Source organism: Cryptomeria japonica, chromosome 4, assembly GCF_030272615.1.
Source record: "Cryptomeria japonica chromosome 4, Sugi_1.0, whole genome shotgun sequence".
Taxonomy (NCBI): domain Eukaryota; kingdom Viridiplantae; phylum Streptophyta; class Pinopsida; order Cupressales; family Cupressaceae; genus Cryptomeria; species Cryptomeria japonica.
In genome coordinates, this window is record NC_081408.1 from 658,562,048 (window position 1) to 658,587,985 (window position 25,938).

Genomic DNA, 25,938 nt, shown 5'->3' on the forward strand with positions numbered 1-25,938 from the left:
TGCCACCTACAAACAAGCATCCCTTGGCGTTCATCATCATAAGGCGTCACTAATTTGGGACTCTAAACAGCATCTGGTTAAAGTTTCAATCAACACCATAAAAACACACAAACACAAGAAGGGATGCATCACTCAATTGTAGAGCACCTTGAGTGCACCTTAAAGGTATTAGGTTTGAAAACTAGCCAGCCCATGGCTTCCAGCTGTTACCATCTAGGTGAGCTCAAAAAGTAGGTGCCTTGAAGACAACTATTCAAGTTCGATTCCACACCTCAAAAAACACTCAACTCATAAAGAATTGGTAGCTCAGAAGAAAAGCAGTTTGAAGTGCACTTGCAAGGTTCAAGGTTATATTCCTAGTTAGTCCACAGTAGTCAACGTTTCATCTTGATCACAACATAGAAATTATAAATCCATTCTGACTTCATAAAGTAAACATCATTCCCAGTGCATTAGTTCAAGGAAAAAATATTGATTTCAATACCAATAGCATGCCTAAAGCCACCATTAAGTTAATGTAACCACTGTCCCTTATGCATTGTTGGCTATAGTTGTCCACCATTTCTTAGATGATTAGTCACTAAAGTTGTCCACCATCCCTTATGGATTGTTGGCTAAAGTTGTCTACCATTCCTCAAAAGACTATTGACTAAATTTTCCCACCATCCCTTGTAGGATTCTTTGCTGATGATCTACATGCGTCCCATAGAAGATGTTTGCTCGAGCTTATGATTATGCTACTTAACATACACAGTAAACAAGAATGTAACTTACAGAACATAGAATATCAATTACGAATACGAATTCCAGAAAGATAAAGCATTTATTCCATTCAATTGATATGCAATGTGTACATGATAATGAAAACAGGTCCCCGACACATACAAAATGAGCACATATATAGTAGTCCTCGGTTGGTCAAGATTACCAACCATCAGAAACTGTCAACTAACAAACCACTTGTCAGGGACTAATAACACAATTACAAAACATAGTTTACTTGCCAAACAGTTGATTAACTTCTAACACATTTCCTAATCTCAACTAACTAATATTTATTTATTAACATACTTGGCACACTCAGCTGATTACATCAGCCCCCCTAAAAAGAAAGTCGTCTTCCAAATGATTGAAGAAAAAACGGGGCTAGCTGCAACAAAACTTTACTAAGGAGGGGGGTTAAAGGATGTCCCTAGACAAGCGGAGGACGTTAGTATAGATTGGTTGATCTAGTAGAGAGTCATTGGTGAAGGCATTGCACCTTCTCTATATGGATCCGGTGAAGGCACTGCACCTTCTCTATATTGATCCTCAAGTCACACTCGGCCACAAGCTCTCATTCCCTCAACCCCTTGACTATGAGGGCCACCTCCATCAAGTGAGTCTTTGTTTGCTCCAACTCCTAGACTACAGCCTGATAGTGCTACTCCTTTTGAGCCAATTACCTACTCTGCCTAGCCAACTTTTCATCTCTTTCTGCCAACTCCGTCTACAGCCTCTCTAATCTATGCTCCTACTCAGCCAACTAAGCCTCTCATTCTTCCAAGGTGGCTTCCACAGTTATATGACACATTTTGTAGTGGTGAGATAGGTCTACTAGGCGAGTTGTTTCTGAAATTTGTCGATGTGGTCCGCCAACTCACCCCTATTACTCTCTATCTACCAAAGTGCACTCTCCCTAGCCTCACTAGCTTCTCAAGAGAAATTGTCACCCACCTCAATCCGTATAAGACATCTTTGAAACATGTCTCCATGTTGTGAAGTGCAGTGAGCACTCGGCCATGCCTTCTAGTTGTAGTGGGCCTCAGTGGACGCCATGTTGCCATTATGGTAGGTGTCTCCACGTTCAACCATCTATGCAAAGTGAAATATCAAAAAAACTCTCCCTTGCACTCCACTTGCATGAACGCAAGAATCTTCTCAACCTCAATGACCACTAAGAGAGCAAGACCAATGTCCATTTTGTCAAACAACTCTGCAACGTCATGTGTGACCAAAGTTATGGCTTGCCATTCCGCCAAGTATCATTGCATATTACCAAGTATGGCATTTGGGTTTGGTCTAGTGATCTCAATATGTATTGCCTAAGTCTCATCCTTGCTAGAGGGCCTTTCAGAATCCTCTCCCTCTTGAGTGTTAGCCGTTTTGGGCTGAGAAGTAATAGTATCCCTTCTAACCTCCTCTTGGACTATCCACGATCTTGGTTGTTGGCTCTATTGTCGAGACTGCCTCTTATGCTTGTATAACCGGCTCTACTTCCCCTACTTCAAGTGCTAGGGGTTCCAAGTTCTCTTCCACGAGATCTAGCAGTGGCGGTGGTGGAGTGGCTAGTGATACTTCGAACATACTGAGCCAACTATCAACTGTCGTTGCCTCAACACTCCCCCAAGTACCTAGTGGTGCCACTTGGGTGACAACAACCAAGGGTGTAGCAACTAGAACTGCCTCAACGACCAAGGGTGCAACAACTAGAAATGCCTCAGCCAATGACGACACTTTTGCTAGTGAGAGTGTGGTTGTAACTAGTGAGACTACCTTAACTGAAGATGAGATGCTCATTGTGGCAACCTCTGCTACAAGTGGTTGTATTGCTACAGGTGATTATACGGGTACTGAGTACGCCTCAGCATAATCATCCTCCAAACAGGAATTCTCAAGATGGCATCCTCAATAGATGATGATAAGGCAATGGCCTCATACTCACTGCGCTCTTCTCGTCGCCTCCTTTTTCTTGACAGTTCTATTGTTGATTGAACAACCTTCTCCGCAACTTCCTAGACTCATAAGTTATCCCAATAGAATATGGTTGGCCATACCAGACCCAACTAGCCACCTAGATGTAACCTCCCCCATCTATTCGGCAATACCTATGTGTGGATAGCGCCCAATAGTTACCCAATGGTGTGTTGCCTCATATAGAAGGCCTCATGCCTTAAGCTTAGGAACTCGTGAATTCTCTCAAATAACCCTCTCGCCTAATTGTATACTTTGCGTACACTCAAGCCTATAATGAAGTCGATCATCCAAAACGCAACATCTAACTTTTGACTAGCTCCCATCAATATGCACTTTAGGAGGTCAAGCACACATTTCCATTTGGCTATAGCAAGAAAAAATTTCTTGTCCTTAATTCCCTTCTGAACTGTGAATGCCATCAAGCTCCTCCTATGTTAATTCTTGCCTACATACTTGTTTAATGAGCACCTCCTTGTGTTAAGGGTTAACTTTGGTAGGTTTCCCCATAGAGATCCCTATAGAGTGTGCGCCAAATACTCTTGTAAAGTCCAAGGACCTATAAGAGATAATGACCTGGCAACCTTTGTACTCGATGGTGGACTCTCAAGTCACCCTATTATATTGCACCACCATCACTTTCAGGTATGTCTCAAAATCTTTTTAGTTAAAGAATGGGAGTTGGACTACTTTATCCACCTAAACCTTCAATACTTGGCCATCATCTATATTCTACCACCAACTCTGGTACCTACTCTCAATGAGGTTTTCACAAGTGATGGAATCGATTGTAATAGTATCATCGCCCCCTTTTGCCTTCCCTGCTACAATGTAGGTTGGAAGGGTTTCTTTCCCTTGTTATTGTTTGCCACAACAAGAACTTGTATTCTCCTCAACAAATAATAACCCTTCAAGAATGCTTGTAATTTATAATACCTTCTTAAACCATTATGATAACTGCTTGCCAACTGTTGTGCAAAAGATTGTATCAATTGTGTATACCTGTGGAAAAGACCAGACCGTAACAAGGAAACATGCAAAGTTTGTGGATTACATACCGAAGTGAGCCTGTGATGTCATAAAAGGGTTGGTGCAAGCTGTACGATGCTAAGGTGCAGATACCATACCAAGGATTCATGAACACTTCATACACATGTTTGTACCTTGTGAATTTGTTGTATGGAATGAAGAGAAGGGCATGAGGAATGAAGAGCAAGTCATACGGGATGTAGAAAAAGTCGTACAGAGTGAAGAACAAGCCATATGGGATGCAAGGGAAACTACACAGAAAGAGTATGATGTCATATGTTATGTCGTGTCTTTTAATTAAATAGCTATTGTATGGTCCTGAGGATGATGGCGTAGAATGCAAAACTCACTTTCGTACCTTCTAAGGGTGACATATGGTGATGAACAAAAGCTATTGTACGGTGTGGAAAGTAGGTCATACCCAGAGTTGATAGTGCAACTTGGGATGTCGTACAATATTCAACTTGAGATGTTGTGCCTTTAAAGAATGTTGAACCCTTTCCATCGAGAATAAAAGATGAGGCTGTCGAGAATCGAATGGGTGATTTGGCCAAAAGTGAGAAGTATAAGTAGGCTGAAAGTGAGCAACTACTTTCACTTTTCTAATGTTTTACTCCACTTTAATTTTTTGATTTTGAATTTTGCTTTATTTCTCCTCTAGACTTAATAATATTTTTCAATTTGGCCCTGCTGTGACATATTCACACATCGCCCCATTGCAAATGGGGACCCCTACTTTTTTGCTTTTTGAGGTTTGTTTTTCTAGGTCTTTTAGGGTTTTGTCTATTAGCCTTTGCATGCTGAGTGTTGCCAGAGGGATCACTAAGATAGAAGGCTCTGCTTGAGCCAGGGTGAGTCCACAGGGCCCCAAAATTAGGGTTTCTTTGAAAGTCTTCCTTAGGACAAAGTTTTGCTCTTATTGCTAATTGTGTCTTGTTTGAGGAGGTCAATGAGGCTTGGTGAGTGAATAACATCTTTGAAGATCTAAGTTAAGTCAAATTGGTGAGTGATGAAGTATGGAATGTCATCCTGATCTTCAAATGTCCTGAAATTTGGCTAAGTCTGGAATGTCATCCTGATCCTGAAATTTGACTAAGTCTGGAAAATTGAAGAATCCTCCAAAAACTAGATTTTGCATTATAACTCCTGGAGGTCCGAAACCACTCTCAAACATCCTGACAGTATATATGGAATATAACTTAAAGTATAAGAAAGAAGAAAGATATAAGGAAATGTCACTTATACTTGAATGTTATATTCCATAAATGAATCCTAACGGAGAGGCTAAAATGTCAAATTTCGCTCCTGACCCTTCCAAAGGGTCCAGAGCGAAATTTCACAAAGGACCTAAATTGATCTAGGTCAGTGTATGGTTGAGCAAATTTGCAAGGATATGGAAGGAAATGGATCTAGGATCAAGTCTAAGACAAAGTCAAGTCAGTTTGAAGGTGAATTGAGCCTAGAATAGGAATTTCGCTCCTGAACCTTCCAAAGGGTCCAGAGCGAAATCCTCTATAAGACACTCTACATTGCCCAAAGCCATGAACTAGCTCATTCCCAGGCATTTGTGAAGGCAAAACACTTATTTGGAGTGAAGAAATGTGAAAATGAAGTCAGGATTTGAGCCCAAATAGGAATTTCGCTCCTACCCTTCCAAAGGGTCCAGAGCAAAATTCATATAAAACCCTATTTTCACAAAATCTTGAGCTATGTGTCAACTTAAAGAGCCAATTTGCATGGTCATGATGGAAGGAAGCCTAACAAAGTGTGTCCAAGGCATGAAAAGGAGAAAGGAAGTAAGAAATTAGCTCAAAATGAGAATTTTGCTCCTAACCCTTCCAAAGGGTCCAGAGCGAAATCCTCATTTGACCCTCAATTTTGGCCTAAGGCATTGAAAATGAAGATTTTTGAGCCAAGTGGATGGCAAGTGGACTTGAATATGGCGAGAGGAGGGTGAGTTTGATCAAAGTTTGAAGTGAGTTGAGTAGGAAAGAGGTGTCAAATCAACCTAATTAGATGAATTTCGCTCCCAACCCTTCCAAAGGGTCTAGAGCGAAATTCTTAGAGGTCACCTTTTCTTCTCCTTGTTTGCATTGAAAACCTTGTTCCTTGGGCATGGTAAGGGCAAATTGATGTGTTCTAGCCCTAGAAAGTGATTTGAGGTGTTTGAAAGTGTGGATTTTGTCTAAGGCAAGAATTTCGCTCCTGACCCTTCCAAAGGGTCCAGAGCGAAATTCACCTTTTCCTCTATTTTGCTCTTTGATATGGCCAAGTTTTGGATTTTTGAAGCATAGGTGAGAAGGCTTTGATCCATTTTTGCCTTGGAGAGGAGGTTTAAGGCTATGAAATGGTGGAAATCAACCTGGAAGGAGAATTTCGCTCCTAACCCTTCCAAAGGGTCCAGAGCGAAATCCTCCATTTAACCTTCTTTTTGACCTTAATACCTAGGTCAGCCTTGCCTGGAGCTAGTTTGATGGTGGATTGCCTTTGATTGGGATGGAAGGAAGTTGAATTGATCAAGTTGGAAGGAGAATGGGATGAAGGAAGTGAGAATCAAGCCTAAGATTTCCATATTCTAAGCTAAAATCCTCATAAACCTCAATTTCTCCCTTGTTAAGACCAAATTCTTAGTTTCTAAGGCATGTATGGAAGTGTTGGACATGTTTTTTTGCCTTAGGGAGTGATTAAAGATGGAGGAGATGAAGAATTTTAGCTTAGAATATGGATTTCGCTCCTGACCCTTCCAAAGGGTCCAGAGCGAAATTCTTGAAAACACTCATTTTCTCCTTAGATAAGGTCAGGACCTTGGCATGGATGCAAGGAGAGTGATGTATGTTTGCCTCCCAAAGAAGATTGGAGTTGGAAAAATGAACAATCAAGCCAAAAACATGATTTTCGCTTTTGACCCTTCCAAAGGGTCCAAAGCGAAAATCTCCATGGACCTCATTTTCTTCCTTGTTTGACCAAGTTCTTAGTGTCCAAGGTATGTTGGAAGAAAGTATAAAACATGTTCTTGCCTTGAAGAATGATTGAAAGCAATAAAAGGTGGAGATTTTGTCCTAGAGAGGGAAATTCACTCCTGACCCTTCCAAAGGGTCCAGAGCGAAATTCCCCAAAACCTCTCTTTCCTCCCAATTTTGTGCCAAGGCAAGTATGGATCAAGATGAATTGAGATTGGAGATGTCCCTAGGAATGACTTTGAGTTGCTAGTAATCCATGAATTTGAAGGAATTGAGCAAAACCAATATTTTTGCTCCTGACCCTTCCAAAGGATCCAGAGCGAAAACCCTAAAATTCATCCTATCCTCCAAAGTTTGTGCCAAGCCAGGCCTAGACCAAGGTGAGAGAAGCCCTTAGGATTGCCTTTGAATGATTTTTTACCACCAAAAATGCAAATTCTAAGCTAGGACAAGGATTTCGCTCTTGACCATTCCAAAGGGTCCAGAGCGAAATCTTGGATAGGTCCTATCCCTGGCTAGGATTTTGAGCGAATTTTCCTTTTCAAGCCTTTTGAGGATCAAGCAAATGTTGCTAGGTTGAGAAATGGATTCAAATGAGGGGGTCTAGAGGAAACAAAATGAGAAGAATGGAGCTAAGTAAGAGAACAAGCAAAGAAAGAATTTCGCTCCTGACCCTTCCAAAGGGTCTAGAGAAAAATTCCTCAAAACACCTATTTTCTCCTTGTGTGAAGCCAAAATTTTGATTCCTATAGCATGGTTGAAGGTGGAGTGAGGTATTCTTGCTTTGTAAGGTGAATTGGAATGAAGAAAATGAAGGATCAAGTCTAAAACCTGAATTTCGCTCCTGACCCTTCCAAAGGGTCCAGAGCGAAATTCCCAAAATCACCTAGTTTGCACATGATGAAGGTCAAGGTATGAATTCCTAAGCCTTGGTGAAGATAAGGCTAGCATGTGCTTGTCTTGGGAGGCATTTTGGAGTGGAGAATGATGGAATTTGAGCTTAGTCAAGAATTTCGCTACTGACCCTTCCAAAGGGCCCAGAGAGAAATCCTTAAAAACTCTATTTTGTTCTAATTTTGCATCAAACCTAGTGTTGATTGAGATTAGAAACATCTCTAGGTTTGCATTTGAACAAGTTATGGTCACAAGTTGTGAAGATTTTGTCCTAAAATGCAAATTTCGCTCCTGACCCTTCCAGAGGGTCCAGGGCGAGATCCTTTGAAACTCCTATTTTTCACCCTATTTGAGTTAGGCAAAGGGCTAGTTGTGAGATTATGATGAAATGAGGTCTAAATTGGCCAGGAATGCAAATTTCGCTCCTGACCCTTCCAAAGGGTGCAGAGCGAAATTCTTATAGGGCCTGTCCTTGGGGAGAATCTTGAGCAAACTTCATTTTGATGTCTTCTTGTTGATGATTTAAGAAAATGCTATGTTAGAATGTGTAAAGCGGAAAATAATCGAACCCTAGTCGTTCTCCCCTCCCCAACTCCGATCATTAATTAAAGGGGTGTGATTGCATTAAGAGAATCGATCTTCTATGTTATGAAGAGGGGCAATCTGATTATGTGGAGATCACATAATTAAGAAAAGACATGTCTCTTTGATTGCAACCTTTCCCAACATGCAAGATATAAGATGGAGATCAAACTCCTTCAGAACATCATCATATCTTTTATCTCTTTATTTACATCTTATTTGGATCGCCCAATTTGACCATTTGGCTCAGTGTCAAGAACCAGCTGCATAAACTTCAAGATCAATATTAGAGAGAGCACCACGAATCAGATCAGATCAGAACTGTTATTAAGTTACAGGCAGTAACATCCTTGTTCTTGGTGGTACGCATAGGAATGTGCTTAATATGAATGCTTGATATAAGAAACACGATAATGTTCTTATGCAGAACTTAATAATAATAATAATATAATTATAGAGAATAATATAATGATTATAATTACTATAATATTTTATAAGAACTACTTTGCAGTAAAGTATATAATATAATACTATCTGAAAATAAATAAAATATATATATATATAGAAATAGTAATTTGAATGAACAAGTAAATCTGAGATTATAAATCAGATTGAATTATCAATTCAATATCAGGAAGAAGATTATGTTATCAATGACTGGATTCATATTAAGATGGTTCTGTCTCCTAATCTATGTAGTTTAAGTCATAAGTATGTTGAGATGGATTAATTATGGTTAAAACAGGCCTAAACTTAGTAGGGCACATTACACTTTATGCATTTTCAATCTTACCCTATGAGTTGTGAATCTTAACCTATGAATTGTCAATCTTATCCTCTATGGATAAGGTGTTAGTAATCTTATATAAGGATGCTTTTGCTCCTTATTTCTTAACTGATTTTTATGCAATCTTTGTTAACTTTTTGTGCTTTGTTCATATAATAGTTATGTTCGTACATTTAATCAATTCTTGTTGATGTAGAATAGTGATACCTAATTTAGCCCATAGTTGGCATCCATTGGTGTTATTCTATTAAATCTTATTTTATGGCCAAATCTACTCTTTGTTTTAGCTAGTAAAAAATTGTGCCCATTTGTAATTGAATTTTTTATCCTCCTTAATTTGAAAATCTCACTGTAGGGCTTGATTGTTAACAGTCTGCAACTAACATCTAGGGAAAAACATAGTCAATTAGATATTTTAATTTATGAATAATCCCCCATAAAATCATGTAAAATGTGCATACTTGTAATTTTTTTTACTTTTAAGAGTAATTGGATCTCAAGGAGCTTCCCCTTAATTTGAATGGCTCTGTCGTACACACTATTTGGTTATGCATTGTCTTGAAAATGACAAAATAAAACATTTACAGTCACTAAATTGAAATAGAGATCATAGATAGATAGACAAACAAAAGCTAAATACCAAAAAAATTGTTTCGAATGACAAATAACGTACATATAAGTCAAGTACTTCAAATCACCGATTGAAGGTGAGATGGTCCCTGAAAGTCCCATTTTCACCAAAGTTCTGCATGTCCATATCTATTTTTTAGTATTTTAAAATTCATGTGATCTATTGCCTACTTCAATATGAGATTAAATTATTTAATATTTGTCCACGCAATGCAAGAGAAAGATGTCCATAATGGAAACCATAGCTATCATTCACACCTTCAAATGGTAAAATAATACAACATTTATATGTATCAAAGTAAGTGCAAGCATTAAACAAGAACTCACATAGAAACAACATGCCCATTAACATTGTCACATCTGATATATGACCAAATGCCACAAGGACTCGTTAATTCAAAATCCCAATCATTGAGCGAGTTTTTGGGATCATCCAATGACTCCTTAAATATTTTTAGCACATTAACTGGTTCACAGATAAATCATGAGTAAAACAGAATTAGTTATCATAGTCTAATAAATATAAAGCAAGAAAACACTTCCTAGATCCAAACTAACTTAAACCTTATAAATTTTCTAGATGAGAGAGCCTGAAAATTTATCAATAATCTAGAGTTATAAAACATATAATTATAATTTCGATTAAACTCCTCTTCAATTTAAAGTAAATTTACCATTCATCTATGATATTTACCATTCACATAGCATAAGGTCAGCAAATTTTAGATCATTGATTTTTGGATCTCTTGTCATACGAGAGATGTGAGCATGAAATCATAGTTTATAATAAATTCAATCTATAGTTTAATTGAAGGTTGCATAGTTTGCGTTTTAGTATTAGAGGATAAGATTTTGTAATTAAAACTACATTTCATACAATCAATTATTCTTAGAAGTAGAAATTAGCTTTTTATTTATTTTCATGCAATAACTTTGTAAACAATATAGATAAGTGCCTTGTTGCATTTAATTTTATCAATAGTAATTCAAGTGCCTGCATATTTCTAGAATTGCTATTCAATGTAACTGTTAGTCCAAAATTTAAAATTCACTCAGTGACATTTATTATGCATATCTTGTTTATAAAAATTTATTGAAATGTCTTGTTATGTGTGCTAAGGGTTCAATTGCTTCAGAAAATTTCCAAACTTAGTATTGCATTCATGTTTAAGTTTTAGCCTATTCAATTATGTGTGTACTTACATTGCTCAATCTTTGTTCTTAATTGAATGATGTAGTGTGTAGTTGTAGCATTTGTTTTGAGTCAAAATGCATAAAATATTTTGCCTAGTGTTGAAAGAGTGTCTCAGCCTTTTATCCTAGGAAAAACCAAAAAAATAAACATTTACATTTTGTTTAGCATGAATGCGAACCACCCCAAAATCCATTGCAAAAACCATAAATTGCAGTTACATATTCTCCATTTTTGTTTTAGTTGTTATTTTACAAAGAGCTTCCTCTTCTAATTTGAAGAGCAGTTCTAAGTCCAACCATATATACTCTAGGAATTCCCTTCAAGGACTTCACAACACTCCTACTCTTGACTCTATACCCACCCAACCTACCCAACATGGTTACCCTTCATTCACAGTCAACACATTGCTTATTAGGACAGTCAAACATGCTTTGGGACAGTCATGTAGTAGACAGGGACAATGATATTTGAATGGACTATTCTTTTCTTACCACCCTTCAAATACAAACTATGAGGATGGGGATCCACCCTACCACACCCTTGACACTCAAACCAACACCAAATCCACTTCTAAATATGTAAATGCAGTGATTTTCAACACACTGTCAAACTGTGACAACCAACTCAAAGGTTTAAGACAGTCATAAACTCCCATGGATTAATTGCCTTCCTTGTTCATTACACACTTGGATCTTGTCAAGGGGTCCTTCACACTCATGCAAACTCATGCACACACTGTGTTCTCAGACTGAGACAGTGAATTTCAGTCCTTTTCCTTCATGATTGCACATGCCAAATGCTTCATGGTACCCTGCAAAACATAGAAGATAGAAAGCACATATATACAAAGCATTTCCACCCATTTGGAGTGGTTTATTTGACATGGAAGCAAAACAAAAGCATTTTAAGCAGTCTCGGTTTACCCTAGGTAAGGGTTTGGACTGATTTCACCAAAATCCTTGTATCTTTCTCAAAACACAATGAAATCAGATGCCACAAAAGGGAAACTAGAGTAAATTCATTCCTAGACAATGTATAATGATCCCTCAGTACAAATGAATCGAATTTGATATTGAAAGATATCCAAAATTAGACTGATATGTATGGAAAACTCAGAAAAAGTGCAGGGAACAATGAAACTTTGATTGATTTTTTACAGTTGTTTACACACACACCCATCCAACCTCCAAATCAACGTGGGAATGGCCTATTTGAATGCCTCCAAGGCCTCCCAACTGAAATAACCATCTTTTGGAACTAATGACTTGGGCATGTTTAAGACACTTATAACACCTCAAAAACAACTTACCTTGACTTGACAATGCTTGAGAGACAAGAAAATGGTGTCTTGCACCTACCCAGGTGACTAGGTCTAGAAGCCTTCCCAATGGAGTTTTGCAAACAACCAGGGTTTTAACCAACTGAGAACCCTCCAAGAACACCAAATAGAGTTGGTTTCAACCAAAACAAAGAGACACGAATATTTTTAGAAAGTTTTACAAAGGGCTTCTATGACTGTCCTAAAACAGTGACAGTTTTAGGCTTCACAAACAACCTTTCCCCACACAAGTTCCACTCCAATGACAACCCCATTATCCAACTCAGAGGACCAACACTTGTATTCAGCCTCTACAAGTCCCTTTCCATCATATTTAGGCATCCAATGGGTCAATTTCTTCTGCTGTTCCACTTATTGCAGCCTTAAGTCACTTTCCTAAGCCTGTCACATAGAGATGCCAGGCCTAGGGCATCAAATAACTCCTTGCCAACTCCTCATTCTACCCTGAAACCAAAGGAATATGAAAGTACATACAAAAAACTAACATTCCACCAAAAATCATAATTTTCCCATGGTGGACATGGGAGTTATTACAATTTTTGTGTCCAAGCCCTAGATAAGGAGGGTTTCTGGACTGTTTTTACAAAAAATCCAATATCTCACTCAAAACTCAATGAAATGAGCCCAAACCAAAGCCAAATGAAAGGTAACTCTCCCCTCTTTCCAAAAATGTCATGTGCAGGTCATGGAGATCCGTACAAATCCGTACAAATTGACTGCTCTGGAGAAAAACGTGAGAAAAATGCAGAAATCAGAGTTTATTGATTGAATTTCCACCATACAAAGCACCAACAACCATGCCTCGACCAAGGGGAGGCATATTTAAAGCATTTTGACATAATCCCAACTGATTCTAACCACTTTTCAAATCAGTTAGCCATTGGGAGCATGATTTAACACAAAAGTGTAAAAATTGCTAATGCAACTTTTGAGCAACTTGACAACTTTTGCTCAAAAAGCCCAATATGACTCAAAACTCACTCCTAATCACTTTTCCATATCAAAATGGACCTAAATTGACCAAAATAATCATCTACAACCATTTATGACCCTATTAAGACATATTTGCCACAAAATGACAATTTTGACAGTTTTGACAATTCTTGAGCAATATCAACAATATGACCCTACTAGGACTTAACCTGACATCCAATGGTCTCAATGACCTTATTACATCACATATGGTCTTAAAAGACCCTTTTTACAACTCTCAACCTTCAAAACACAAAAGACTCATAATTTGCCTCATAGAGGCTTGATGGTGCCTTGGGTGCTCCTGCACCAACTTTGGATTTTCTCGTCTTCTTTCCCCTGGCACACGTGGTTGCATTCCTATCTTCACTATATCAATTACTTTTTTCAATTTCTTTGCCCCTGACTTTCCTTCTAAAATGCTTTCCCATCATTCTTTCGTCAATCTCTCTTTTGCTTTTTCTTATGCTCCTCACCATCACCGTCAATCCCCATATTTCATTTCACCCCTTTAGGGTCCTCCTAGAATCAAACTTTTTTTCCAATGCAAATCTCCACCAACATGTCCCTGGCGATGTTTCATAACACTCTTGTTCACAGCAAGTTCCAACATACTCTAGGTCGAAGATTTTGTCTATTAGAGGTGTTGGCCCAATCCTCCTATACCATCCACATACTGTTGGTACCATGTTACCTCCTCACCATCGATCCTCGAAGGTTCGGTTGGGTTAGGAATGACTCTCCACAGCGAGTTGACAACGGGCACGAGTGGAGGTTCCTTCCCCTCAGCTATTGACCACTTGACCAATTCCTCATTATGACCGTCTCTTTCTGCAATAAACATTTCATCAGCTTTTACAATCATTTTTAAAGATGGACCAAGAGTTGCACCATAATCCTCGAGGCCAATCTCCTCCTCCGCATTGTCCTCTAGTTCTTTCTCTTTCATAACTTCTTCCGCCTTCCGTCGTGCTTTGGCTGCTTCATCAATTTCATAAGCGAAGTAGGCTTGGCGGGTTCCTTCATATGGAGCTTTCCGGTGCCAATGGCCGTTGAGCCTCACCCATAAGGCTAGTGTGTCGAAGTACGCATTCACTAGGTGCTTATGCACCCATGGTACTACAACACCTCTCTTCTAAGAAGGTTATAGGGTTGAGCCAATCCTCATCGGCCTGATATGCCTATCCTTTAATCACTAGATCCTCTTCAAGCATGTTGCTCCTTCCGACTGTCCAATCACCTCTCGTAGCGTAGCCCAACATATTGATGCTCACAGGTCTTTCTCTGTAGATTTTTAATTTTGAATCCATTCACGGGATCGCGGATAGGGTTGTTGTTGAGAGTGGATAACTTGACTGCACCATTGTTGCCAACCTCCCAAATTTTATATGGCCTCAACCAAGAAACTTTGAACTTCCCTGGCCGAAGTTCGTTACGGTCGTTATACTTGAGGACCAACTATCCTAGCCGGAAATTCATTCGTCAAAGGTGCTTGTTGTGCCAAAACTTCTGCCTCCGTTGAGCAACCTCTGTCACCCATTGGTCCATCATCCTCCATTCATCCAGCCTTGTGAGGTTCAACAGACATTCACTAAGGCTTTTAGCATCTCCCAATCGATTCTCCATTTCAATGCGTAAGCTCAGCACGGTGTACTCAGTGGGTACTACAGCTTCTTGCCCGTGCATGGGTTGGAACAGAGTATGCCCCGTCGTCACCTTATATGTGGCACGATATGCCCATAGTATTGTCGGAAGACGCTCCTCCCAGTCTTCCTGCTCCACCCCACATGACTTGCAGATGATCGAAACCAAGACCTTGTTAGTAGATTTCGCCTAGCCATTCATATGGGGGTAGTACGGGCTAGATAGGTTGTGAAATATCTTGAATTTCACCATCATGGCCTGTTGTGACCATTTCACACATCGCCCCATCGCAAATGGGGACCCCCTCTTTTTGCTTGTCTTTCGCTCGCTTCTGCTTTCGTTTTTAGGGTTTTGTTAGTCAGTTGGTCGTCTGGATTTAGGGTCAAGCCTTAGGGTTTTAAATTTTGTCTTTTCAAGCCAAAATCCAGTCGTTTTTGAGAGCTTTCGAGCTTCCTTTTCTAGGATGCCAATTTTGAATGCAATGAGTTCGCCAAAATGGTCTACTTTTCAATTGGAATGTTGATGCAGAGCTTTAAATTTGTCTAAGTGTTGACAGTCAAATGTGAATTTTTGTCTGATTGAATATTTTGACCAAATTTTGACTTTTTTTGATTTTGATCCTGGGCATTGGAATTGATTTGTTTCCACCTCGTGAAGTGTTAAAATGTGAAAAATCATGTTATCTTGGCCTGTAGGAGCAAAATCGCTCCTGTCCCTCAGTGAAGGACGGGAGCTCATTTTCAAATATCTCATCATCCCTGCAGAGTCCAGACAAATTTCAAGTTGGAAGTGATGGAGAACGGCGATATCTTTCCATTGAATATAAATTGAAGATTTTCATGAGCACAGAAATGCCTCCAGGAGGAAAATCGCTCCTGTCCCTCAGTGAAGGACCGGAGCTACAATTCAAATTTCGCCTTGTCCTTGCAAAATTTTGATGACTTAATGATTTAAGGACGTCCAAAAGAAGATGCTTTGCCAAATGAATATAATTTGAGATGCAGAAACGAAGGAGAATGACCTATATTGACCAAATCGCTCCTGTCCCTCTCCAAGGGACCAGGGCGAAATACCTTATAGCTCCTGTCCCTCTCCAAGGGACCAGAGCGATTTCCTTCATTATGCAAAATCCAGACAAAGGTCAAGGCAAGTTTACGTTCAAAAACAAGCAAAAACATGAGATAAATGCGTTGAATATAAATTGAAGATTTTTGGGACGTCCATAACAGTGCTAAATGCCTAGTTCGCTCCTGTCCCTCAGGAGGGGACCAGAGCGATTTTTGATATAAATGATTTTCTTGCAAAGTTACAGATGATGTCAAGGCATGGACGAATGGAGTGAGGAAGGACGAGTCCGTTGAATATAAACTTGGAACCTGGCAAAGTGAGATAAAGGCTACAAAAGAAGGATCGCTCCTGTCCCTCTCCAAGGGACCAGGGCGATACAGTGGGGATGTTACTTCCTATGCAAGTTCAAGGTCGATACAAGTCAAGACAAGGTGGCGAGGGACACTTCAAGACATCTTTAGCAAGCACAAACATTAAAAGGTCGTCACAATGATGAAATTCGCACCCTATAGCCTAGATCGCTCCTGTCCCTCAGGAAGGGACCAGGGCGATGTTGGATATATTGGCCATTTTATGCAAGATTTACGTAAGATCAAGGGTTCGCAACGTCTTGGAGGGTCCATGGATAGATAGAAGGGTGATGCACGAAGATTTCAAACGTAAAGTAATCACCAAAATGAACATATGGACCATATCACTCCTGTCCCTCTCCAAGGGACCAGGGCGATTTGCTTTGGATTCCTCGTTTTGCTTCAAGTTCGAGCTAAGTCAAGACGTCACAAGGTTATGCAAGGTCCATGGCATCGTTTGAAGATAACATGCAAGAGTTTTGAACGTCCAAACGTTGCTAGTCATGCTAAAGACTCACATCGCTCCTGTCCTTTGGACAAGGACCAAGGCGATACTATTAAAAACACTCACGTTCCTTCAAGATCAAAGCGAAGCGAGGTTAGGAAGAGTGAAGGACGACGTTTGAAGGACATCGCAAAGGAGATCAAAGTGTAAAGTTGCCAAGGTCAAGGAGAAAACGTGGATCGCTCCTGTCCCTCTCCAAGGGACAAGGGCGATGGTCCCTTTAATACGTCCAAACACATAATGAAGACAAATGGAATAAGCGCAAAAGGAATGAGCATAGATGTTATTCGCTAACAATGAAAGATCGAGGAACAAAGATGCATGATGGACGTGGAAACAAGGAGATCGCTCCTGTCCCTCTCCAAGGGACAAGGGCGATGAACACTCAAAAGGTATTTAAGTACGCATGCAAGATGATCAAATTCGAAGGACTCATCATGATGATCGATTTTCAACGCGAAGATGAAGGAGTTGGACGTAAGGAATGCAAAATCAAGACCAAAATCATGGATCGCTCCTGTCCCTCTCCAAGGGACCAGAGCGATGAGGTACGTCCCTTCCTTTTTCCAATTTTGGCGCCAAGTGAGCAATTCGAATTTTCCTCAAATGCTAAATCAATTTAAAAATTGAATATCCATTTTATTTAGCATTTAATATGGCGTTATCTTTTATTAATTATTTTTTTGCCTTTATTTAAAAATCGAAATTCACATTTAAAAAACGCAAGGCATTATTAATTAATTAATTAATTAATAAAAATCGATTTGGAGCGCTCAATTAAGCAAGTCGGCCTTGTTATTTTATTGCAAATCATTTTAAAAAAATGGTTTTATTAAGCGAGTCGGCCTAAGGGGTGAAAGGATGAGCGCGCTATATATGAAGGGTGAAAGATTTCATTTTTACATAATCATTTTTTTCATGCGAATTGAGGAGAAGTGAAGATAGTGCGAATATTATCGAAGGTGGCGTAGACACTCCAAGGGTGGTGCGAATTCAAACCAAGGGTGGCGCTTTATACATCAAGGGTGGTGCGAATTTGAAGACCACACCTAATGCGAACTTGAGGAGACATTAAGGCGAATTTGCTAAAGACTTGGAGGATTTGTTTGAGCGATTTGTCAAGGACAAATTTGAAGATCATTTGGGACCACGTCTAGGGCGATACTTGAAGATCACGTTCACTCCAAAGGTGGCAAAGTCAATTTTGAGGAGACCACATTGAAGACTATTTTATACCTCAAATTTTGCCTAGGCGAATTTTGTTTTTGCATTCTAGAGTTAGCTCTCTATTGAGGTATGGCGATTTATTATTATTGCTTTATTCATTCATCGTCATATTTCAAATTTTGAAATTTTGATTTTTGAATTTCTCTTAGCTCAATCGTTTATTTTAGGAAATGATAACTCTAGAGACTTATCATGATGTTTCCTAAAAAATTTATCTCTCTTATTTACGTTATTTATTACGGAATCTATTTCTTATAATGAAGTGTTGTGTAGGTATGGCGACCTCGAAGGCGGGAGCATCCACCAGTCGCTCGGCTCTCATGAAAGAAGATCAGAAGACCGAAGAAGTGGAGACCAAGATCGTGTCGAAGTGGAGCAACATTGGAGATACCAACTTGGGGAGCTTTAGCACGAAGAAGTTCCGAGAGGTCCCTTACATCGGCAAGCCATCACCTGTCGCCCGGAGAATAATAGAGAGTGGCATCATCAAGGCGGCCGGTTTTCCTCCAGCTATTCAGTGCCACGAGTTGATGATCGAGTGTGCCTGTCACTACAATCCACAGTCCAGGACAATTGTGTCCAATGAAGGAAACACTTTGGCGTACCTCTCAGAGGAAGCCATAAGTGAAGCCTTCCATCTTCCAGAGCACAGGGACATGATATGCAAGAGCATTGAAGGAGCCAGATCAGTGTACGATGATGATCCAGATGCTTGCCTAAGCATAATCAACAAGAACTGGCTACTCAAGAGTCGTCCCCGTCTAAGCAAGGTACCTAACACACCGCACCGGATTGATTTCCAGGAGGCGTACAGAGATTTGATTACCATGCTCAACAGAGTTACAGGAGCACCTCATGCCTTCTATTTTGAGAAATGGATGTTTTACTTCATCCAGGTGATTGTTCAAGGAAAGGGTACAATACATTGGGCTAGGATAATTAGCCATTGTTTAGACGTACAGTTGAGAAGACTCAGGGCTACTAAGTCCTTCCACATGAGTTCATACGTCATCTATGCCTTAATCAGGAGTGTTGAGTACGCAGGACTACCCCACAGAGGAGTGATTGGAAGAGGACCCGACGAGGTCAGAGCTTGTGAATCCTATACCTACTTGCATCATCCGCCAGGGAAAAACTACAAGTTAGTCAATGATACTTTCACGATGAACATCACAAGGACGTTGCAAGGAGGGATTCACAACAGATTATCTCAGGATGCCCAGGAGTTCATCAAGAGGTACGGTGCTTGGTTCATTCAGTTTCCCAAGTTCACTTACATTAGAGTGCATGGATGTCCTTTACCTCCATACATGTTGCCGAGGTATCCGACAGACAGAATTGTGTTACTTGAAGTAACAAGGCAATTGGCAGCATATGTGAAGGCATTCAGACACAGACATCAGAATGGAGTTCAGGTACCTATTATTTTGGGTAATTCAGTTGAGGTATGTCCTAATGTCTTAGCCATGGATGACGCAGAGAAGGAGTTAGCCTTGTATTCTTTTTCATCTTTTGCTTGGGGAAATAGTTTTGATCCACATGGACATTTAGAGGAGACAGTCGGTAGAAGATTTAAACATGAGCACCAAATTGAAGATTTTATGATGAATCTCCTAGATGATCTTGAAGTGAAACGTAAGATACATTCTAGATTGCCTTTGGATTTCATCAGGAAATGCAGGATTTACAGAGTGGCCGACCAAGCTCAGGACAATGGCAGGCACATCCAGTCTTCATATGATAGAGAAAGCAAAACAATAAGTTTGCATTGGAATGAGCCCGAGGTCGTGGATTTAGATGATTTGATGGCACCAGTCTTGTCTTGTACTCGCAGATGGGTAGACGTTCAGCATCAGAAGTTGAGAGAACAAGGCATAGCTATGTCTTTTACTTTGGAAGAAAAACCAGCCGAAGGTGGAGCAAGTGTTAGTGAAGGCAATCCTAATCCTAGGAATTCAGGTGAAGGTAACCTTCGATGTGCCAGTGAGGGCAATCTCCATTCGAGAGGTTCGAAGAGAAAGGAAAGATCAGAAAAGAAAGAGCCTTCCAAGAAAAAGCAAGGGGCCAACAAAGATCAAGTACCAGGTACTTCTTCTAGACCAGAGAATAGTACAATTCGAGTAGAAGAGTCCATGGAGTCGATGGTACAGAATGACAGACAGGAGGAAGGACAGGCACAGCATGTTTCATCAGATGGATCTCTCCAAGATTATGAGTTAGAAGAAGATAATGAAGTAACATCTCCTCCCAGACAAGAAGAAATAGTACATAAAGAAATTCAAGTTCAAGAGACAAGATCGAATATCCCAGATTGGTTGAAGGAAAGATTGACTAAGGTGATCGTAATTGAGGACGAGGACAGTGCAATTGATTTAGAGAGCCTTGTTGGGCGTTCACATATGACAACAGAGAAGAAGAAGGCTACAAAGATGTCCAAGATGATTCGAGATGAGACTGGATCTAGAAAACTGCAGATAGCTACACCGGCAGCAGATAAATATGAGGGTGAGATCCTAGCAGAGGATTATGATATACAGACTTTTGAGTTAGGACCATCCACAGCAGAGCAGACTTTAGATGATGCCACCGACACATTTGAGGCATTGAAGGACAAGTTTAGAGAAGAAGTAGAAAAGAATAGAAAGCTGGAGAGAGAGGTCGGTGCATGGAGGACATATTTCAGTCACATCAATGAACCTTTGGGACGTCAGGATCCAGTTAGATCACCAGTGCAGGCATTGCCCCTTCAATCGATCAATGAAGCAGAAAGATTCAGGAACCTGGTCCAGCGTACATGTAGTTGGATGGATAGATCTCATACAGTGGCTATAGAATTTGTTACAAGGATGTCGAAGATCATTCATCAGGCTATCCAAGTTCTTGAGATAATCCACAGATTGATGGCAACAGTAGCTGCATTTGCCCATACCAAGGACGTTGTCATCCCTGTCTTGAAAGTAATAAGACACACATCCAGAAGAATTTTAGCGCAGGAGAGGATCTTAGAAGGTGATTCTCACAGTTTGTTTCAGTGGTCAACCTTACTTCATATAAAGAGTGTTCTCTTCGAGGACATCAGTGTTAGATGTGGTCAAGTTGAGGAGGTGATCAATCAGATCCAGGACAGAGTATTTGAGGTACTTCGTACCATTCTTGGCAGAAGGATCGAGGTCGAGACAGATGTGGATATCCAGGAATTTGAGGATAGAATCAAGATCATCTTTCGCAAGGACGCAGATGTTACAGATGAGCAGTATGATCAGATGTATGCCACCATGCTTCTGATTGATAGAACGAAGGAACTTGAACCTACTTGGGACGCAGCTCTTCTAGATGCATTCGATCAGGTCATCCACTTAGAAGAGAGTATCAAGAATCTTCCCGAGATTCCAATCACAGAAATCGAAGGAATCGTGACAAAATTCATTGCATATGCTAAGAAAGAGAATTGGAAAGGGAATAAGATTCTAGATGAAAGGTTGTTACAGATGACATGACATCTTATTTCTCATTGGTTGATACCTCCTAGATTTTTGTGCCGAATTTAATATTTGGCTATGTATTTAATATTGTTCAGTAAAAAGGAGGTCATTTGTAACAAACCCTAATTAGGGTTTAGGTGTCATGATCTTGTCCGTTGATTTACTTTCAATCTGGACCTTTCATTGTAACTGGGGATGCTATTTATGCCCCCATTTTTCATTTCATTTGGTAATAGTGTGAATAGTTAATAGTCGAATAGTCAGATAAGAGTGAAATAGAGAGATTAGAATTAGAAGTAATTTCATTTTGTAGCAAGATTGAGTCTTGAAGAGAGAAATTCAAGCAATTGTTGTATATGATGACTTGGAAATCAATAAAATATTGAAGTTATGGTGTTTTGTTGCAAATTTCTTGAGTTATCTTCATGGTTGTTGGATGTACTTGAATCACACTCAATCAAAGTAGTTTGTTAATTTGAAAGACTAAGTGTGAGATTTGATATTTGGTAGGATTCGCAATCCAAACCACTAGCTTCTTGCTGATTGTAGGAATGCCTTGCGTGGTCGACTGGAGAACATTTTGAGTCCTTAACCTTCAAGCATTTTCGTGTCTTGGATATGTACCTTCGTAGTAGTGTCCTTGGTCGTTGATGCATTGAACATCATTATTACCTTAGAAGATCGCACTAATTTCAATTGAGTTGTTATCTTATGGCAAAATTGAAGTTGGTTGAGTCTTGCCAAATCTCATTCATGCTAAGTCATTCATAGGGTTAGGCTAGATTAGACTTCCTTAAACCCTATCTTTTGCTTTTTTTGAAAGTTCCCTTTTAGTTTAGTAAGAATCTTCGAGCTTTTGGAATCCGTAAGACGCCTTGGAGGAAATAGCAAATCACATCATACCACTAAAAAGCTTGTCCACACGTGGAGACCCCACTAAAAGAACCTTGGAGTCTATCTAACTGATCCTTTTTGCAGATCTTCAGCAGTTAGAGACTATTTTCTCAAGAGAGGATAAGATACCTATTGGTATTTTATTCTGTGTATGATTGTGTATAAAATACACGTCAACATGGCCCTAATGACGTGATTCACAAAGTGCACCCCACGATCATTGGTGATCTGAATAGGAATGCCAAATCGTATCACAATCTACTCGTATAGAAATCTTGTCATACTAATGGTAGTATTATCTAGGAGTGCTCTCGCCTCGGCCCATTTCATGAGGTATTCAGTTACCACTACAATGTACCTACACCTATCCATGCTACTAACCTTCAAGGGACCAACAAAGTTGAGACCCCACCTCTCAAACAACTCATGTGACTGTGAAGGAAACAGGGGCATAAAATCTCTCTTCAATGGTTTACCTGCCCTCTGGCATGTGTCACATTCACGAGTGTCAATATGTAGGGTTGACCTCCATAGTTCAGCTAGGAGTACTTTCTATGCCATGGCATCAGGTCCCATATGTCCTCCAGCCAATCCTTCATGTGCTTCCCTCATCACTCCTTGCATCTCTTCTTGCATTACACACCACCATAGGACTTGACCCGGCCCCATCTTGTACAAAAGTCCGTTGATGGGCTAGAATGTCTTACTCTTCAGAGCCAGCTTTCGTCATTCACTTGGCAGCATAGCTCTTAGAAATGTAGAGGTAGACTATGCTCTCATACCATGGTAGTAATGTTGCAATCTGGAATAGGTGAGCATCAGGAAAATCTTCATTCACCCCCTCTAGGGGCTCTCCGAACCTAATCCTTGACAATTGATCTGTAATCACATGACTCTCTGCAAGCCATACTATGATGGTGAAGGTGAACTCTTGCAACAGAAGCAACCACCTACTCACCCTTCCTTGGATAATTGGTTTATTCACTAAGTACATAAATGCCTAGTGGTCCACATAGAATATGAAGGGTGTCACCATCTAGTAATGTCGGAACTCTTGTACGATGTACAACATGCCAAGTGCCTCCCTCTCAGTCGTACTGTAGTTTCGCTCTGCCTTGGAGGGTAGTCGGCTAGTGAAGAAGATTGGGGGGTCTAACCCTTATAATTGGAAGCATCCACATTTACGTGGAACTCTTTGTCCAAGTCGAGGTGCGCGAGGATCGGTGCGCATACCAACTAGGACTTGAGTTCTCTAAAGGCCTTTTCTTGTTCAGCTCGCTACACGAACAGCTCTCCCTTCCATGTCAGATTGTCGAGAGGATAAGAGATCTATGCAAAGTTCTTAATGAATCTCCGGTAGTAGCCCACGTGTCCAAGGAAGGATTTCACTCCAGTCACATCCTCAGGACTCTCCATTGTAATGATGACCCCTACTTTTTCGGGATCTATATTCAGCCCTTTTACACAATGTGGCCAGGTAGCTTTCCTTGGGGTACCATAAATCAACATTTTTTCGGATTCAGGGCCAACCATACCCTTCAGCACCTCTCCATACATTCTTTGAGTGTCGTGAGGTGGGTTCCTTGAGAGCTGTAGATGGACCAGTCCTCCAAGAAGGCCTTAAAATTCCCCACCGACATTCTATCAAAAATATGCAATATGATCCGTTGGAAGGCGGCTGGGGCATTACACAGGCCGAATGGCATTCTATTGTATGAGTACAACCTATCCTCTACCATGAACATGGTCTTCGTATCTTTGCAATATCTGTTGCCAACATCATTCACGGTTGCTTTCCTCCCGTCATTCTTGCAGTTCAATCAGATTTCATACCAGCAACCTTGGAAGACTTCTGAGAAGATCGAAGACGGCAGTGTTCACTGTGAATTCGCCACGCATCGTGCCTTCAGGGACCACTCACTCCCGAGCTTCCCTCTACTCGTACTGAGTGACCGAAACCTCCCACAGATCTACCAAGTCTTCCCTCAATTGATCTTCCCATACTTCCTCTTGTGTCACTTCTTTTTGGGTATCACTTTCAATTACAAGTAATTATTGTTGGAATGGTCGACCCATTATGCATGCCTACCGCCTACCGCCATATTGATCTCCGAGTTCGTATCAGCAACAGCGCCAAAATGTTTACTCCCTACGGGGTATGTGCTTTATTACAGAAAGTAAATAGAACAATGAGAGAAACATAAACAGCAACACATATAGAATGCACAACAATAGATGGCAGAATGATAGATCTTTATTGCAACATGTAATGAGTGCCACAATAACATAATCCCGTTCCCCATACAATGCCAGACATATATACCATTCAGTGGTTGGTTAAGAGGGCCAACCACCAGCAACTACCAACCACCCCTACGGGAACTAAACCCATTACATTGCCATTTATTAATCAAAGCATAATAAATATTATTCATCTAACTATGGCATAATTGCCGTCTACAATAATTTCTGATCTGAGTGTTTTGGAAGTGCCTTTACCGTGTTTGAAGGAGTTAAAAGTGATGCAGGTAAGCTCTTAACCCTTTAATTGCAAGCCTATACTAGTGGTTTCAGTGTTGCAGCTATTTATGGGGCAGTTTGATATCTTATGGAAGTGATTTTATGGAGTTTTCAGATCTGTGTGAAGTGACAGTCTAATGAAAGTCTCGGAGGAACTGCTGTTGATATTACAGACTCTTACCAATTGGTAGCAGACCTTAAATGAGTCATTGAAAGGGTGCTAAGAATGCTATGAAATCTCTTAGCAAGTCGACCTTGTGATTTCAGTGCCCAGTTTGCTGTTGCAGACTTTTCAGAGCAAGTATTTCAGTCATTTGATGAATTATCATTGTCTTTGGAGTGCAAATTTACCAGTCCACACAATGTTGGAGTGTTCGATGTAGTTGGGAGGCCAATAATCTGACCGCTTTCCTTGTTGGATCATGCAAAAAAGCAAGAAAAGTTGATTTCAGAATTGAATGGATTGTCATCGTTAGTAACCAGCATGTCACAGGTCTGTCATGACTGAAAATCAATTCATTTAGTATTATGTATTGTGGATATGATTGAGCAATGATATCTTTCGTAGCTCTATGCACATTGCTTTATCAATAGCAATGCATTGTATCTTGCAAATGTCTTTTGAAAATAAGAAACATAAATGAAGTCTGAAACCTATTTCAACAGTAAGAAATCCATCTTTCATTACAAACTACCACTTATAAATTAGCAAACAAGATTCAAAAAATAAATAGATTCATAAAGAAAAATCAGGGGTGAACATTACATTATATCTGTTTGGTACACTTTCTTATGAGCATAGGTTATGTGATAGCCTGGGTAAGAATAAAATTATAGCATTTAAAATGTCCATGAAGGAATAAGGGATTCTAAAATCAATAACAAGTACAAATAAGAGGGCAAACAAATAATTAGGAACAGGGAGAGCAGCAAGGCAAAGCTTGCACACATTCGATAGTGAGCAATGAATAACAAACAAATCATGCAATAGTATATTTGCAAAATGGCAAATAAGATGAAAGTTTTAATGCATTTTCATCAACTTTATATGGTATGATGAAATTTGGGTAGAAGTCATCATCGTTCAATGACACCTTAGGTGGGAAGAGTTGTGGAAACTTGGAAAC

General features: G+C 39.9%; 1 protein-coding gene across 14 annotated transcripts in view; it reads right to left on the reverse strand.

The window, feature by feature from the left end:
- Nucleotides 1–25,938, reverse strand: part of LOC131061795 (LRR receptor kinase SERK2) — a 161,299-nt gene that overhangs the window by 125,517 nt on the left and 9,844 nt on the right. For 8 of the 14 annotated variants that reach the window (XM_057995627.2, XM_057995630.2, XM_057995628.2 and 5 more), the window contains 2 exons: nucleotides 9,943–10,081; nucleotides 9,659–9,730 (listed from right to left, as the gene is read on the reverse strand). The exons of 2 other annotated variants lie outside the window; for them this stretch is intronic. In XM_057995627.2, coding sequence (XP_057851610.1) covers nucleotides 9,659–9,730; nucleotides 9,943–10,081 — 211 coding nt within the window. Of the gene's footprint in view, nucleotides 1–9,658; nucleotides 9,731–9,942; nucleotides 10,082–25,162; nucleotides 25,210–25,938 lie in introns of those variants that run through there. 4 more of the 14 variants (XM_059220026.1, XM_059220025.1, XM_057995633.1 and 1 more) reach the window with 3 other exon arrangements.